Genomic DNA, 18,459 nt, shown 5'->3' on the forward strand with positions numbered 1-18,459 from the left:
ACTTTCCTTACTTGGACAGGGGAGGAGAGTCAACAGTATACTAGATTTTGTACTCTTGTATTGTGCATCCACTGGCTTATACTGATCATGAAAACTAAAAAAATTCTAAAAATGAGAAAGAGGCGACTGTAAAAAATTGAGAAGATGAAGTCGCGGTTATTATTACAATCATGGTGCCTAGAGTGATATGACTGCGGTCATGTTATTCCATCTAAATTAGAATATGAACTATAATATATAGGATTGGAGCATGGACGATTTTAGGTCATGCAGAGTTATTCCATCCAAATTGGAGTAGTTCAGATTCCATAGGTCCGAAGCCAAAACCCATGCTCGAGATGTAAAATAATTACGAACAACCGGCTAGATTTTATTAAGTAATGGAGGTGATAGCCATGGAATCGGGGAGGGATTAAATTTAACCAACCTTCAAAGTTAAGGGACTTTTTTAGTATATTACGATAATCCGGTTTAGGGTTTCCACTTTGAGGTTCGGCTCGTATCAGTTCCGGTTCACCTCGAACCGTTCTGACCGATGCCCATTGCCCACTTTCCTCCCCCGCCCGCATTAAACCTTTCTTCACCTGCTCTTCTTCTTCTTCTTCTTCTTTCTTCTCCTCTCATAGGGTTTTTCCTTCTCCTCTTGCTCCCTCGGTGTTTCTTCGATCAACCCGCAGGTTGCCTCTATTGATTCCGAGGAACAATCATGATTCTTCTCGAGGATGTCTTCAGGGTCGAGAAGCTCGATCCTGACGGCAAAAAGTTCGACAAAGGTGATGCTTCCAGCCCCACTTCTTCGCTCTCGCTCCTGTTTCCGATACACCGGCAGCCGCTCTTTAATCTGAAGGAAATGTGTAGTATTTTAGTGGAGTGTTGCTATTGCGTTGGAATATTGAGAATGTTTTTATTGATGCTGGTAGCTCAAAAAGGGGATTTGGAAGCTGTTTCCTTTTGTGTATGGAGAGTTCAATTTCGAGTTTTTGAGTTCTTAAATTTTCTCAGGATTGTGCAAGTTGGGTTCTTGGGGTGTGGTTCCGCTCGAATTGAGGAGAGGCTTAAAATGGTGTCATAGTTGCGTTTTAGTTTTATCGAAAAAGTTTTGATTCGGGCGTTTTCAATTATGGAGTGTGGCTTCATAAGAGAGTCTCTCTTGGATGGAAGGAGGTTGTCCGACTTTGAGTTGTCATGGAGTGAAAGCTGAACGACGGTATCAGTAATGTCTTATGCTGGGGGGCGAGAGGAAAGGGTTGTGTGGTTTTGTAAGAATATATTAAGAGAGGCGTCCGCCTAGCTGAAACCCCTAAACTCAGGATTAAGAATTAACCCTTTTCCTTTTCTTGGAATCATTATATATGTGTATCCATCATTTTCTATAGTGGGTAACATTTGATTTGTTATGAACCAAATTGTTCTGGCCACTTTGTTTATTGTGTGCAGTCTCCCTTGTCTTATGAGTTGCAGTTAATTCTGCTGCATATTAGAAAATGGGAAGAGACCTTTCAATTTCCCACAATGAAATAATTCCCTTGTTAGGTGTATGCTCATGGTTGGTGTTCTTGGTTTTCTCCAGTTACTCGAATTGAAGCACGGAGTGAAAGATTTGACATGTTCATGCACTTGGATATAAATTCTGAGATATACTCGATGGCTGCGGGAGAGAAGTTCACCATGGCATTAGCCACCACATTGAACTTAGATGGAACACCTGACTCTGGATATTATACTCCGGTAATTTTCTTCAAGCCAGCTAATACTGATCCTTCCGTTTCATCCTCTATACTGCCTCTTACTCTCCTTGTGGCACTTGCATACTAATGTTAATGGCTGTTTCACTTTCCTGGTCACCTTTTAAATATACTGATGCTTTAAAGCTTTAAAGTGCTTCATACGTTTTGATAGTAAAACTTCTCCATCAGCAAACATGAGTGGCTTTCCTAACCATTGAACTTTTCTTTCAAAAAAATGCATATAATGTAACATCTGCATTTTAGCTGCTTGAGCCAAGGATGATGGACTTATTATGGTATGATGTACTATTTCATGCCTTTATGCTAAGCCTGTTGACTTTGAGATACAATCTTGGTGTTAAAACTTTTTGCTGATAACGATGTGCTGTCAAGCCCACTTATTCTATAGATCCATGTAAGCATTTCTTTTTCAGAACTTCTTTATTTCTTGGATTAATAACTTGGTTGCGAACCAGCACATGTGGTCCTTGTGCTATTTATTCTGTAATTTTTCGCTGTCCTCTTTAATTAATTCAAACAATGAATTTCAAACAATGAATCACCTTTAACTTTTGTTTCTTGAACTTCAATCTCAGGGTCAAAGAAAGTCTATTGCGGACAAGTATGAATACATAATGCATGGTAAGCTGTATAAGATATCAGAAGAGGATCCTGTAAAAGCTGCCGCTAAAGGTTCTGGAAGAGGAGTCAAAGCGTATGTCCTAAATCTTCAAACTGCTCTGCTGTTTTACCTTGATTATCTAGGTTACACTGGGTAGATGGGGTTTCCTTATGTTTTCTACTATATCGGTTTCCTACTGTTTTTCCTCCGTTCAGTAGAAGGCAAGCAAAATAAAAAATTGAGAGGGTCACATTTGGTCTAGTTATTTTTTTTCAATTCAGTTTGGTTTTCTGCTGATGTTTCCTAAGTAGTTAGTTTGGCAAAATCTCCAAAAATGCCTGCAGCCTGAGAAGCTCTCTGCAGTGAGCTCATAGTTGTGGAATCATTCCCACCCAAACGGAAGTTGTCAACTGGCAATTGATTCACTTGTAGCTGAGAGAGTATCTTTTGTGAAAATTTATTATCATTCCCATCCAAAATGGGTGTGATCAACCGGAAAGTGATTCAGTTGCAGACAAGAGAGTATCGTTTACCTTCAAATGCTACAAACACACAAATAACTATGATATATATCATAAAATGACCATGCTGTTCGCGACTGATTGTTTTGAGTTTGTGTTGATGATACAAGTAAATTCGAGTTACCTTAGTTTCATTTCACCTAACACCGGAGACTTCTCATCTTTTTCTGGTGCTCGGTTCACAGGGAGATATATGTTTCGTATGGCGGTCTCCTGATGATGCTGAGAGGGGATCCCTCGAATCTCCACAAGTTCGACCTTGATCAGAGGCTGTTCCTCTGCATTCGGAAGCTCTGAGAAGTATTTCAATTAGGCCCTGAGCTAATTGATAGCGGATGTGGTTTTGGACTTCTTGCACTGTAAATGAAAGTCTCGACCTGTCACTGTCAGAATCTCGCCCGTTTTTATTCACTCACTCTCTCTCTCTACTTTGGGTTATCGATCATCAAGAGTCTCTCTACTCTGAGAAGAAGTTTGGTTGATCCTGGTTTTCGACCATGTTTAGAGGATGCATGATGGATAAGTGTTTTGAGAGGATGTGAATTAGTGCAGATGAGAGGATGTGATTGAGTGCATATGAGATTGAAAGCATTTTATAAAGAGGATGGATTGAAATGGCTATTTTTCAAAGGCTAGTTTTCAACAGCTATTTGGTAACGGTTATTTTCCAACATTTAGTTTTTAAAATTTAGATTAATTAATTAATCTTTCATAAGACATGATATACCGAATTTTAAATTTCTTTACGTTGAGATTAGAAACATAAATTACAAGTTCATAGATAAAGTTGAAACATAAAATTGCTAGTGCATTGCTAAAGTTGAAACATGAAATTACAAGTACTTTGTTAGGGCTGCTGCGAGCATCTTCTCATGAAAGACAAGCATTTTCAGTGAATATCCAATTGTGTTTGTTTGAAGGATTTGCAGGGTACATTCCTTTTCCTTTTGTTGCTCCAACCTTTTGTTCACCGCAATTGCCTCCTTCCTGAGCTCGAACTCGTTTTCCTTCATTAACTCATTTTCCTTCATTATCATCAGATCCTCATACATAGAAGCTTTCCTTATGCATTTGGATGTGACTGTTTCCACTACCTCATCCAGATCGGGAGCTTTTCCTTGTGATTTTGATCTGTTCTCTCTCTTCACTGCCTCCCTGCCTTGTGGATGAACTAGAGGGTACACATCCGCACCTCCGACTGTACTAGCATTATGAATACCTTTCTGTTTCGGTTCCCTACATAGTATATTCCAAGTAAACTCATTGTGAATTTTATCTTGTGCTTTTTCTGATATAGTGAATGCGCCACCTGGTCTTGATTCGATTTACTTGGATTGTCACGAATCGACATCGAGCCTTAGCCTAATCTCGGATCATGACCGGCAATGAGCAATCAATTAAAATTTGCGGAAGCATGCAAAAACCTTTTGGATATAATAGATTATTTTGTTCAAATCTATATTAAAATGAAAATACTTTACACAATGTCCTTAATCATCAGAGCAACTATACTTTACATATATTCATAATATTAACTACAAAAATTGTTGTTGTCAGACAAATAAAGCACAAACCCAAATTCACTATGCATATGGATCCCACAACATACTTTATAAAAGTTATCCACAAAACTCAGATATCAAATCCTCGAACTTTTACTGATCTGAAATGTTTAAAATTAAGGGTTGAACTTAAAGCTCTAATCGAAGCACTAATATCGAGACCAAGCAAGTGACATAAAATGAACTACAATTACACTCAATAAACCATGAAACAGAAGTAAGATCAATAAATTTTCCTTTCATTACCTTCACAATATCAATTCAAAAGCAATATCAATTACAGCAATTCAGATTCATAAACAATCACTAGTACCATTCAGTCACATCGATATACACAGATGGGAAGCAATCATCAACTGGCTAGTGATTCAATCATTCCTTCCGGGGCACACTTTATATATTTCCCCTATGGGGGGCACTTCATTCATCCCTTCCAGAGAACTCACCTCTCATAGGAGGTGTATTTAGACACGTGTGCATATATATATATATGTGTGTGTGTGTGTGGACGCATCAGTCACAACTTGCATCTACTTGCAATGGCATGTCTTTCTCAAAGCTATTCAAATGGAACAATTTATCATATCATATGCACCAGCATGTATCATGACTGACCTTATACAGATCAAACACAAGCCGAAGCAACTCTTTGAAACCTTAAACAAGCACACGAGTGCATGTACATATCAGCTCTCTTGCATTTCCGAATCGTGACTAAGAACACTCAAACTTTCAATTAACCAAATAATTAGAAATATAAGTTAAACACAACCATATATGTACCCACTTCATCACAGCAGCACGATGGACTTTGCCAAGCAATCCATTTCCAAACACAACTCAACCCTCAAAGATCAAACTTTTACTCAAACAGACACGTCGATTGAAACTATCAAGTATAACCCACACATAAGCTTAGACAATCTCATCTCATCAGATTTCTTTTAGCTCGAAGAAAATTAACGGAACTCAACCTTCGCATATATTTATCTTTCACCCAAACAATCGCATCAATAGAAATCATCAAGTATAGATTCAGCATATATTTAAGGTTTCAAAGAGTTGCTTTGGGTTGTGTTTGATCTGTATAAGGGCAGTCATGATACATGCTGGTGCATATGATATGATAAATTGTTCCATTTGAATAGCTTTAAGAAAGACATGCCATGGCAAGTAGATGCCATTGCTGGCCTGTTCATCTAACTCGTCTCCTTTAAGAAGGAAGGATCAAATTGTTGGTTTAATAAAATTTTAATTTTTTGGCCTATCCTCCCTGTCCCAAACATTTTAAGAGTCTACAACTTGAATTACTAAAATAAAATCAGGAGTTAAGAGGAAGTAAAATAAAAAGGGGGAATTATTTTTAAGTTGCCGAATAAGGACAAAATAAATAAGTAAAAAGGCTTCTCTCTTTTTTTTTATTCATTAAAAATTGAATAAAAAGTAAAAAAAGGGTGTAGCACAGTGATGTATATTTAATTAATGAGGTCGATTCTCCATATTTAATTCGTCGCATCTTGCCCCATTATTCCATGAGGTCATTTTCAGATAAGAAATGGTGGGTTCTCAATAGATGCAGTGTTTCTCAAAGGCATCTCAAGTGATTATGAAAGAATGAATGTTCGGTACGAACTCTGACCGTAGACTTGTAGAGATGGATTACCATGGAGTCAAATTAGCGTTTCTGATTACCATGGAGTCAAATTAGCGTTTCTTAGAGATAAGGTGGAATCGACTGACTGTTAATAAAATTCTCTATATCCTTACGAACATACCACTGTATACTTAGTTGGAAAAAGAAAAGAAACTTTTTGGATATCGTTGTACGTCCTTTCTAAAACTGAGATTGATGAACCATAAATAATCTTTCTTTATTTTTATCCTTATTGAACATGGCATTGTATAAAGAGGTTTTTGCATGAATTACAGATCATTTTGATCCAGAAAATTCTGACTTATTTGTGGAATGCGAGAAATTCTTCTGTCATGCGACCTCTCGAGTTTAATGATGGTGCAGAAGAATGCAGTAACAGAGGCAGGGCAGGGCAGGAGCTTGTGGTGATGCTGAAGTGCAGATAGATACTGTGAACAAATTTATGACTGTTATGGAATTCATAGGACGATGTGGCACCGAACTTGTAGTCATTGGTGTCAATTTGTCGAGCTGTTTATTAGTGGCCTCAATTCTTTTTCAGTGGTCAGGAAGCAACGATTTGGGCCATAAATAACATGGACAAAAATGTCGGAGTCTTTGTTCTGTTGATATATTAAGGATCCTTCAGTTTCGTAGATTTGGTTCCGCAGATTCATCTCTGCCTTGAACAGAAAATTGATTGGAGGTAAGTGTGTCCATCTTTGTTTAATAACTCGAAAGACTCGGATTAGATGGCTTTAATTTCGATTAGATTCTTCAATATATTTATTGAGACAAGAAGGATATTCCATATTATGATTAAGATTTAGCTGAGAAGGCACATTGGTATTGCCATTCCACTTCAAACCCAAAATAAGAACAAAAGTAAAAATGCTTATGGAATAAGGCTGTTTAGCTTTCTACTTCACACCGATAAATTGCTATTCCCCTCGACGGAACCTCCATGTACCGGTTTTTGCCTGGTCTCCCATCTCATTGGCCTCTGGTGCTCCGCCTGATTATTGTCTTTTACAGTTAGAAAATTAAGTTGAGCAATAACCGTGCATTTTTATGGCCATTTATATATAAATGGAAAATCTGCCATGAAAAGGTACCTGAGAAGATTTCTCGGAGCCGCATTTCTTTTCAGCCTGTTTGTTTTCCTACGCTTTTTCCTGTCAACCATTCTCACCAACCATCTCGGTCTCCCGGTTTCCAGCATAATATATCCCACTGATATCCCAAGGATGAGTCCGCATCCTGAGCCCATTGCCACTGCCCTCCATTCAATCCAATGCCCTTCTTCTTCTTCTTCTTCTTCTTCTTCTTCAGGGGAAACTGCATGCGGTGGTGACTGCTTCGAAGTATCACATGTATCTGACAATGGAGGACCGCACAGGCCAGGATTCCCGTCAAAGGAGTGGTTGAATGTATCCATTTGCGGGCCATGAGGAATTGGTCCCACGAGCTGGTTATACGAGAGATTCAAGGTGGTGAGTGACGTAAGATCCGCCAATCCTCTGGGGATCTTCCCATTGAGCTTGTTCGAGGATAGGTCCAGCCACTCAAGATCAGTAAGATTCCCCACAGAAGAAGGGATCCTGCCAGTTAGATTGTTATGAGAAATGTTGAGTCCCTTGAGTGCTTTCAGATCTCCGATTGATTCTGGGATCTCTCCTTCGAAGAAGTTCCTTGACAAGTCAATGGTTGTAAACACGGTCAGAATTTTCACCAGCACCAACTCCGTCCCTTTCACGAACACTGTAATGGTATCTTCATAGTTTAGGTCACCCATATAACGTAAACTGCCTTTCTCTTCATTCTTCATGGCTATTAAGTTGGCAATGTACTCTGCTGGCAGTCGACCGGAAAAGTTGTTGTCAGAGAGGTCCAAAATGCGTAACTTTGGGAAGGGATGACTAGTTCTCTTGGAACTATCCACCAGACCACAGAACCAGTTGGATCTCAGGATAAGAACTTGCAGATGTGGAAGGATATCCAACCAGTAAGGGAAGTGGCCCTCTAACTCATTTTCGCCGAGATCCAAAACTTGCAAATTCTTGCAACCTGTCAAAGATCGTGGCAACGTCCCTCCGAGCCGATTTTGACCTAAGCGGATTGCCCTGACCGAGTTCTTTCCAGAGAAAATTATCTCTGGCATATGACCAACAAATTGATTTGCTTGTAGATCCAATACATCTAGGGAGGCACTAAAGTTCATCAAACAGTGAGGAATGGTGCCGGTCAAGCTGTTATTGGACAGGTTGATGATCTCTCGCTTAGTGGCGTTACAGAGCTGATAAGGAATGTCTCCACTGAACCCATTGTTTGCAACGGAAAAGCAACCAATGGATGGTGATGGAATCGGGAGAGGTCCTTCAAAACTGTTATTGGCTAAGTAAATAATAGAAGCAGTTGAATTCAGAAGGAAATTTATTGGCAACTGTCCAGAAAACTCATTGTTGGAGAGGCTCAAGTATGAAATTTGTGAGGGAAGGGGAATTTCAATGGCTCCATGAAACCTGTTGGACCGTAAATCTACAGCATACAACCAGTAGAGAGAATTTAGCCAGCGCGGGAATGTATCAGATATTGCATTGTGACTGACAATTAAAATTTGCAAGCTTGTACAGTTTGCGAGAGATTGTGCCAGCGGACCTTGTAACAGATTGTGGCTCAAACCCAAGTAGAAGAGATTGCTTAAATTTCCCATCTGACAGACTAAAGATGGAATCTCTCCAGTCAAACTGTTATTTGAGGCATCGAGAATTGAGAGGCTTTTTAAATCACCTAAACAACTTGGAATGGTACCACTAAGTGTGTTGTTTGAGAGAACGAGGCCGGAAATTGAACTGGCTCGGCAGATTGAAGATGGGATCTCGCCAGTCAATCTGTTATTTGAGGCAAAAATCAACGAGAGTCTTTTTAAATCACCCAAACATCTCGGAATGGTGCCACTGAGTCTGTTATTTGAGAGAACGAGGTCTTCTAGTGAACTGGCTTGGCAGATTGAAGATGGTATTTCTCCAGAGAAATTGTTGTTGAAGGCATAGAAGAACACCGTCGAAGAAGGAGGATCAGGTAGAGGACCATCAAAATTGTTGCTTGAGAGGTCCAAGTATGTCAATGTGCCCCTCCCTACTCTCCAAAACCATTCAGGAATCCTTTCACTGATCATGTTGTTGGAGAGGTCCAAGGATTCCAGCTCAGCGGAAGAACTCAAGAAGTATGGGAATTTGGTCAAGCTGCAATTTGATAGATCCAGATATCGGAGCACAGGGAAGGAACAGTTGCCATCACTTTGCAGCGACACATTCAGGTAATTGTTTTCTGTGAGGGAAAGGTACTGGAGATTTTTGAGCCTCGCAAACATTTCAAAGTCCATGGTGCCACTGAAATTGTTAGACCCGAGGTTCAAGTGGGTGAGGTGGACGAGGTTTCCAAGTGTCAGTGGGATCGAACCGGTAAATTGGGCCCCTACGAGGTCCAAAATGGTCATGGATGTCAGATTCCCCACTGAAGCAGGAATTGACCCACTGAACTCTGTCGATGATAGGTTTAAGGAGACGAGCGGACTAGTCCAGTTTTTTGTCTGGGGTAGAGTGCCCGTGAGATAATAATTATCAGAAAGAGAGAGACTGCGGAGGGTTGGGAGACGAAAGATGTCAATCGGAACTATCCCACTTAGACCGCAGCTTTTAAGACTCAAAGATGTCAGACCGGAAGAAGAGAAGTTCGCTAGGGACATAGGAGAAACTTCAGACATGTCGGTACTATCAAGAGTAAGTTCTCTCAACTGTGTGAAATTATGTGTAAGCCATCTGAAACTATGGTCATCTAATTCCATGGTTGGGTTACCACGGATGCCCGAGAGATCAAGTGTAATTAGGCGGGAGAGGTGAGAAATTTCTAGAGGAATGGGCCCGAAGAAGTTAGAATGAGAGAGATTCAGATGAGCCATTCTGGTAAAGATACCGAACCTAGGTGAAATTCCTTGTAAGTCGAAGAAATTGTTACCAAAGAGATTGAGCCGCTGAAGATTGGGGAGCAAAAAGAGGGTGCTGTTGGAATGGATGGTACCACTGAGCTGACTGCAACTGAGGTCGAGCCCGATCACTCTATTTGCTGCTGCTGGGTGGCAAGTGACCCCAGGCCACGAGCAGCAATCAGTGCCATTCTTCCACGAGGCTGTCTTTGGATATGAAGTCTTGGAGAATTGGTCGCAGGCCACTTTGGAGGCATCACTTGTGACCGTGAATGAACTGCTGAACTGAAGTAGAGCATCGCATTCATTGATATGGCTTAGATAATGTTGGGATGATGTGGTGAGAACAGCGGCAGCAGAAGAGAGGAGGAAGAGGAAAAGGAAGGGGAAGACCCAAATCTCTCGCATGGTCTCGTCTTGTTGGTAATACTTACTGACTGATGATGAAATTTGTTTGTTAAGTTGCGTTGCGGTGGGATGGAATGAAGCACCTCCGTGCGTCCCTTAAATATTCATCCGAACATTATTATTACATTAATAAGAAATAATAATGAAAGTATAATTGTCTAGTTGAAATTTTTTCAAATTTTACTCGAGATTTTATTTTTGCAAAAAATATAATTAATAAAATACGATAATCTATAGAATATGTGAAGAAACTTTAATTGTTTTGAATATAATATTGTAAGATTCTGGTCAACTAAATATTTTACATTTCATAATTCTTTTATATTTCAAATTTTATTCTAAAATTTCAAACAAATGCGCGCCTTCTGTCCAAAATTTTGTCAAATTTTCTAGTTTTTATAAATAAATCTACTTTAAAAGTTTTTAAACCGTGAGATAGATTTGAAAAAATAATCAAATCATGTGATATATGTCACTTGTAATTAGAAGAAATCCATTACCTAATTGCCTTAATTTACACTTCAAATGTAAATAGACCTCCGTAGGGAAAAAAGAGAGTAAAAAAGGCTAAGAAAAATTTCTCGCCTGTCGATTCTTTCTTATCCCTAAGACACGCTAATTTGACAGAGAGTTTAATCAAGACGACTCGGGTGGGTTGACTCCATTACCATCCATCACCATAAGTCCATATTATATCATCTCTGATATATGTAGTTCTATCCATTACTTATTAGTTCATTCATCTCTACTGTATTTAACATTTGTTCATTCATTCAGTCGATCGTCTTCTCCCCTCACGTCTAAAAATATATTCATTCACTACAACTTGAGACGGGAAAATTAACTAGTCTTTGAGTCATCACCTAGTTGATACCAATTAACTGGATATACGTACTATTTACGTTAGACTAATTTCCTATGGGTCATCACCTAGTTGTTTCCGATTAGTCTTTGAGTCATCACCTAGTTGTTTCCGATTATGGGTCCAACAATCTATACGTTGTGTTTCTGTATGGTAAAAATTATTTAAGATTCTTTTCTTTTCTTTGTTTTTTTTGCCGTTTGGGACACCTACAACTATCTCCGTAAAAAGGAAGCTACGTACCGTTTAATCATTTACACAAATCGAATTTTAAATATTTACAGAATCTTTCGGATTATAATTTATCTCGTCTGCGGCTGTATTTGGCCAAATTAAGTTACTTCTTAACATGGAATTTCTGATCAAAATGGACCTTTTCTCTGAGTTTCAATCGGTGATTTATTATAATGTTTGGGGATAAATAAATAGGATAGTAGCAGATAACCAAAAAAAAACTAATATAATATTTTATTTGCTTAATATTAGCACATAAATTATTTGTTACACTGAGATATCTTAATGATATCTCTTTGTTATCCTATCGAGCTTTGATATGCGTAAGCAGTATACCTTTAATTATCAAAGAGTGCACGTAACCTTTATCCTAATCACTTATGATTAATAATTAGTACATAGTAGATGTCATCCAAGACATTTTCACCGAAGTTTTGATTAGGGGCGTTCAATGTTGGCTTATAGATATTTCGCTTCCTAAGTCCCCACCACTGATTTGCATCTCAAGAAGGATATATTTGGATCCAATCAACGTTGACGTTGGCGCCATGGTATAGAATATTCCCATTATCCTTATCCTAGTATTCTATCTCGACAAACCATGAAGTTTCCTTATACTCAGCAATTTTTTGAGATAAAATACTTCATGAATTTAATTCGACATTTATTCGAGAAAATTGAATTGAACTATATGATTGTTATTGGCAATGAAAATATTCACGGATGTATATTATAAAATGTAAAAGTCAACTCGCGCATTATTCGTGATTCAACGAGTCAAGTGCGATCCTTTGTAAGCCTTACACGCTGATGGACATAATGCTTAACGGTCGGTTAGGTCCCGCACAATTGTCCGAACAAGTGCTTCAAGTGGCAACCACCATATTGTATTTACATGGCATAACTCTAGAAAGGGACAAATACATGGACACCCAACCCAATCAAGTTCTTGCATAAGCGTGCCTCGGCTTATACTATATTATATGTATATATTGATTGATTATCGTATTACCATAATACACACACAAGAGAGCATACCATTGTGTGGCTCTTATATATATATATATGTGTGCGCGCGCGCGGACGTAAACTATCATAGCTCATTGAGTAACTAAGCTTTAATAACAGTTTTGACTTTTGAGACAATATATCTAATAATGGCTGTGTGCGTATTGAGTTCAGTACACGTACTTATACTAATACTTAGCCTATAAGCCTGCACGTTGCGTGGATTTTGTCTTAAACATTCTCAAGAAGTTTCTCGATTTATAACTCATTATATACTTGTTAATTCTAATTTTGTTTATTATTTTTTTATTCAAGTTATAAATTAATAATAATACTCCATATCTAGATTCAGAAGTTAGTATTAAATTTTAGAACAATTTTTTCAAAATTTTACCTAAAACTAAAGCTACTTCCAATAATTGGATTTCAATCTAAATTTTTGGAAAATTCTCCTTCTTCTTATTTTGTAACATCTTAATTTTAAAATCTTCTTTTCATATATATATGTATATATATATTTATTTATTTATCATCATGGTCAATTACATTATATCTCGAGAGAGAGGAATATCTAAACAGAAAAATATTAATTCTCTTTAATAATTATTTTTGTACCAGCAATTGTCCCATGTGACCAATTCATTTGCATACTCGAGAGATGATAATGATGATGATGATGATAATAAAATTATTTTCATCCTAACAATTATCGCATTCGGCCACTTATTATTATTATTACATCGTATGCTCGAGAGAAAATTTTCTTTTGTGAACAATTATCCCATATGGCCACTTATTATTATTATTACATTGTATGCTCGAGAGATTTTTTTGTTTGGGTCGCAGCAATTATCCCACGAGACAATGGGCCTATATCCTTTCATTAACAGTAATAATTGTCTCATTTTTCCGTTATTATCACATGTGATAATGGCCTCATTTTTAATAATAATAATAAGTGTGGAAATGCATTAAATGTTGAATCCTAAGAGTAGTTTAACGTGAAGCCTCCATTTGTAGATTTTGTCCAAATGACAAAGCATGGTGATTGCTTCGATAATTATATATTATATATAGATACTAATACTAATAGTAACATATACAAAGGTCGGAGGTGAAAGATTTTTTCTCACTTTCGTATTTTCTATTTTACCCTTTTAGCTAGTAATTGCGTTCATCATCTAGAGCGACTCTTCCAACCGTGTGCGTGTGTAATACGTAATTTGGGTGCGGTAGTTTCCCCCACTTTCCCGGCAAGGATTGTTAATCCCTCCCACAGGTTATGTGCACTGGCATGGCATGCTCTCTCTCTCTCTCAAATTCAAGCGGAGACTCTGATTTCCTCAGGGGATGGAACGAAAGCCATTCTTAGCTGCAATTGGCAAGTGAAACACTTCGGGACTTAGCACACACACTTATTCATTTCATTCTGTTTGAAATTATGAACGAAAGGATTTGGAGAGGGGAGATTCCAGCACAGCGTTGTTTATCTCTCTGAATCCCTCTATTTGAATAGATTAATCGCGTGTAATTTTAATCGAAAACAAATATATACGATTTTAGTCGGTTTAGAGAACTCAGAGATATATATATAAGCATAGAGAAATTTATGCAAAATGGGCTTTATGTGAAACGCTTATGATCAAAACTGTATATATATCAGACTCTTTCTTTGCAAAGCATTTCTCACGTAATGTTCGCGAAAAAAAAAATTGCAGAAAACGTAGTTGTTGACATTATCAACCTAATTCAATAAACAGGAAATAAAATCGCAGAAAACATAGGTGTTGACATTATCGACCTAATTCAATGGACGCCCTGCCGGTGGATGCAGGAGGAAATCGAAGTATGGGCCATGTTCAACTCCGATCGCTTGCACACCAGAGAGAGAGCTTCAAATTCTAAACAGGACGTAATCATCACTCAATAAAATGCCCCTACATGATTATTCGGAAATAAAATCAATAGACACCATTGCACACGAGAGAGAAATTAAGCTCTAAATTCTAATCGAAGTAATCACTCAAATTGTTCAGTCTCTCTCTCTCTCTCTTCTCTCTCTCTCTATATATATATATATATATATCACCGGCGAGGAGTCCCCCATACCTCAACAAAGTCCGGATCATAATGCAAGGCAAAAAGGCGATCTCCACCAATCGAAACATCACATATCAGATCACCACTTGCCTCAATCTTTGATGTAAGGACCCAGTCGGAACCAGAGAGTACGCAACCGTTGCTCCTCGTGCGTGCGTACAGTTGCCCCTCATGACAATGGATCGATTCAGGGGTATTATTGTTTCTCGGGCCAACCGAATTCTTCAACTTCCAATCAACATGCCATCCTGAGGCCAGAGCCTTCCGGTAATCCACTATGGACACATTCATGTACATATCCATCAAGCAAACATTGTTACTGGTCTCATTAGCTGCCGCATCTACGAGCCAGTTAGATGCGACCTGCTGTCTTTCAAAGTATCGCATTGGAAAGTAAATTTCTTCTCCCTAGGATCTAGAGTACAAAACCTTATGTACCCTAATTTGTCGATGAGGACTCCGAACAAGCAGTTCAACCAGCATAACCATTGCAGCTTTCTTAGGACTTCGAGCTCCGAATAAATAGCACGTTTAAGCATGCCCGTTATTGGGTCCCAAACTCCTATTCCGGCAGACTTTCCAGTGTCTTTAGATGTACCGCTTGAGAATACCTCGTTGTTCCAGTTTATATACAGAGCCTTGTGAAAAAAAGGCCAACAAGGCTGAAGATTCTCTGAAGATAACCAGTGGATTAAATTCCCCAGTTACCGAGTTGAACTGTCCAATGTTCGTGGATTTAGATATCATGAAATTCCGTGAATCACACCAAAGAATATCATAAACGCGGTTGTCCTGGTCGAGGCATATCGGAGGATACTCCACCATAGTCCAGTCATTGTATGTATTGCACCTTGTGGCCATGGGCAATGCAGAAGGCCCCGGTCGGGCTAGCCCCCAGTCAATCTTCATGGCTATTAAGTTGGCGATGTACTCAGCTGGCAGATGACCGGAAAAGTTGTTGTCAGAGAGGTCCAAAATACGTAACTTTGGGAAGGGATGAGTAGTTCTCTTGGAACTATCCACCGGACCATGGAACCTATTGGATCTCAGGATAAGAACTTGCAGATGTGGGAGGGTATCCAACAAGTAAGGGAAGTGGCCGCCTAACTCATTTTTGCCAAGATCCAAAACTTTCAAATTCTTGCAACGTGTCAAAGATCGTGGCAATGTCCCTCCGAGTCGATTTTGACCTAAGCGGATTGTCCTGACCAAGTTGTTTCCAGAGAAAATTATCTCTGAAATCTGACCAACAAATTGATTTGATTGTAGATCCAATACATATGGGGAGGCACTAAAGTTCATCAAACAATGATGAATGGTGCCGGTCAAGCTGTTATTGGACAGGTTGATGATCTCTAGCTCAGTGGCGTTGCAGAACTAATAAGGAATGTCTCCACTGAACTCTCTTTTTGAAACAGAATAGTAACGAATGGATGGTGATGGAACCGGAAGAGGTCCTTCAAAACTGTTATTGGCCAAGTAAAAAAAAAAAAAAGTTGAATTCAGAGGGAAATTTATTGGAAACCGTTCAAAAAACTCATTGTTGGAGAGACTCAAGTATGAAATTTGCGGAGGGAGGGGAATTTCAATGGCTTCATGAAACCCGTTAGACTATAAATCTATAGTATGCAACCAATAGACAACATTTAGCCAGAGCGGGAGTGTATCAGATATTGCATTGTGATTGACACGTAAACTCTCCAAACTCGTATAGTTTGCTAGAGATTGTGCCACTGGACCTTGTAACAGATTGTAGCTCAAATCCATGGAGAGGAGGCCAAGGTGGAGAGGAGGCTTAAGTTTCCCATTTGGCAGACTGAAGATGGGATCTCGCCAGTCAAATTGTTATTTGACCGTCATAATCTCGCCTGTTTTTATTCACTCACTCTCTCTCTCTGTCTCTACTTTGGGTTATTGATCATCAAGAGTCTCTCTACTCTGAGAAGAAGTTTAGTTGATCCTGGTTTTCGACCATGTTTAGAGGATGTATGATGGACAAGTGTTTTGAGAGGATGTGAATTAGTGCATATGAGAGGATATAATCGAGTGCATATGAGATTGAAAGCATTTTATAAAGAGGATGGATTGAAATGGCTATTTTTCAAAGGCTAGTTTTCAACAGCTATTTGGTAACGGCTATTTTCTAACATCTAGTTTTTAAAATTTAGATTAATTAATTAATCTTTCATAAGACATGATATGCCGAAATTTAAATTTCATTACGTTAAGATTAGAAACATAAATTACAAGTTCATAGATAAAGTTGAAACATAAAATTACTAGTGCATTGCGAAAGTTGAAACATGAAATTACAAGTACTTTGTTAGAACTGTTGCGAGCATCTTCTCATGAACGACAAGCATTTTCAGTGAATATCCAATTGTGTTTGTTTGAAGGATTTGCAGGGTCCATTCCTTTTCCTTTTGTTGCTCCAACCTTTTGTTCACCGCAATTGCTTCCTTCCTGAGCTCGAACTCATTTTCCTTTGTTATCAAGCTTTCCTTACGCATTTGGATGTGACTGTTTCCACTACCTCATCCGGATCGGGAGCTTTTCCTTTTGATTTTGATCTGTTCTCTCTCTTCCCTGCTTCCCCGCCTTGTGGATGAACTAGAGGGTACACATCTGCACCTCCGACCGTACTAGCATTATGAATACCTTTCCGTTTCGGTTCCCTACGTAGTATATTCCAAGTCAACTCATTGTGAATTTTATCTTGTGCTTTTTCTGATATAGTGAATATGCCACCTGGTCTTGATTCGATTTACTTGGATTGTCACCACTCGACATCGAGCCTTAACTTAATCTCGGATATGGACAATCAATTAAAATTTGTGAAAGCGTGCAAAACCTTTTGGATATAATAGATTATTTTATTCAAATCTTATATTAAAAGGAAAATACTTTACACAATATCCTTAATCAGAGCAACTATACTTTACATATATTCATAATATTAACTACATAAATTGTTGTTGTCAGACAAATAAAGCACAAACCCAAATTCACTATGCATATGGACCCCACAACCTCCTTTATAAAAGTTATCCACAAAACTCGATATCAAATTCTCGAACTTTTTATTGATCTGAAATGTTTAAAATTAAGGGTTGAACTTAATGCTCTAATCGAAGCACTAATATCAAGACCAAGCAAGTGACATAAAATATACTACAATCACACTCAATAAACCATGAAACAGAAGTAAGATCAATAAATTTTCATTTCATAACCTTCACAATATTAATTCAAAAGCAATATCAATTATAGCAATTCAGATTCATAAACAATCACTAGTACCATTCAATCCCATCGATATACACAGATGGGAAGCAATCATCAACTGACCAGTGATTCAATCATTCCTTCCGAGGCACACTTTATATATTTCTTCCATGGGGGGCACTTCATTCATCCCTTCCGGAGAATTCACCTCTCATAGGAGGCGTATTTAGACACGTGTGTGTATATATATATGTGTGTGTGTTTTTGTGTGGACGCATCAGTCACAACTTGCATCTACTTGCAATGGAATGTCTTTCTTAAAGCTATTCAAATGGAACAATTTATCATATCATATGCACCAGCATGTATCATGACTGACCTCACACCAAACTCCATCACACGTGCTGGCTTTCCCCCTCTCTTGTTGTTTTCTTCTCGAATTGTTCTCCCTCCCTCCCTCCCTCCCTCCCTCCCTCGCCCTCTATTCCTTCTTCATCCCCCCAGCAAATAAAACAAAAAAAGAAAAAAGAAATAAATAAATGGAATGAATAACATGGCGGTCAGAAGGATGG

At 38.5% G+C, this 18,459-nt stretch overlaps 2 protein-coding genes across 2 annotated transcripts; one reads left to right on the plus strand and one right to left on the minus strand.

Annotated features, from left to right (window-relative positions):
• The first annotated feature begins 581 nt into the window (after window positions 1–581).
• On the plus strand, window positions 582–3,505 carry LOC116190262 (DNA-directed RNA polymerases II, IV and V subunit 8B-like). Its single transcript, XM_031519933.1, has 4 exons — window positions 582–773; window positions 1,571–1,728; window positions 2,324–2,442; window positions 3,056–3,505. Exons 1-4 carry the CDS (start codon window positions 707–709, stop codon window positions 3,165–3,167), a joined length of 456 nt encoding a protein of 151 aa, XP_031375793.1. The 5' UTR covers window positions 582–706; the 3' UTR covers window positions 3,168–3,505.
• A 3,341-nt stretch (window positions 3,506–6,846) lies between these two features.
• Window positions 6,847–10,510, minus strand: LOC116190258 (receptor like protein 27-like). Its single transcript, XM_031519928.1, has 2 exons — window positions 7,181–10,510; window positions 6,847–7,080 (listed from the first exon to the last, which is right to left on the minus strand). The coding sequence occupies exons 1-2, from the start codon at window positions 10,456–10,458 to the stop codon at window positions 7,059–7,061; spliced, it is 3,300 nt and encodes a 1,099-aa protein (XP_031375788.1). The 5' UTR covers window positions 10,459–10,510; the 3' UTR covers window positions 6,847–7,058.
• Window positions 10,511–18,459: the final 7,949 nt, after the last annotated feature.

The sequence above is a fragment of the Punica granatum genome, unplaced genomic scaffold (genome assembly GCF_007655135.1).
Source record: "Punica granatum isolate Tunisia-2019 unplaced genomic scaffold, ASM765513v2 Contig00407, whole genome shotgun sequence".
Taxonomy (NCBI): Eukaryota; Viridiplantae; Streptophyta; class Magnoliopsida; order Myrtales; family Lythraceae; genus Punica; species Punica granatum.

What these genes read in the sequence shown, in the direction of transcription:
- LOC116190262 (XM_031519933.1), top strand. Translation starts at nt 707, where the DNA reads ATGATTCTTCTCGAGGATGTCTTCAGGGTCGAGAAGCTCGATCCTGAC. An exon ending in CGGCAAAAAGTTCGACAAAG is followed by an intron (nt 774 to 1,570) that starts GTGATGCTTCCA and finishes GGTTTTCTCCAG; the next exon opens with TTACTCGAATTGAAGCACGG. An exon ending in ACTCTGGATATTATACTCCG is followed by an intron (nt 1,729 to 2,323) that starts GTAATTTTCTTC and finishes CTTCAATCTCAG; the next exon opens with GGTCAAAGAAAGTCTATTGC.
- LOC116190258 (XM_031519928.1), bottom strand. Translation starts at nt 10,458, where the DNA reads ATGCGAGAGATTTGGGTCTTCCCCTTCCTTTTCCTCTTCCTCCTCTCT. An exon ending in GCTCCGAGAAATCTTCTCAG is followed by an intron (nt 7,081 to 7,180) that starts GTACCTTTTCAT and finishes GACAATAATCAG; the next exon opens with GCGGAGCACCAGAGGCCAAT.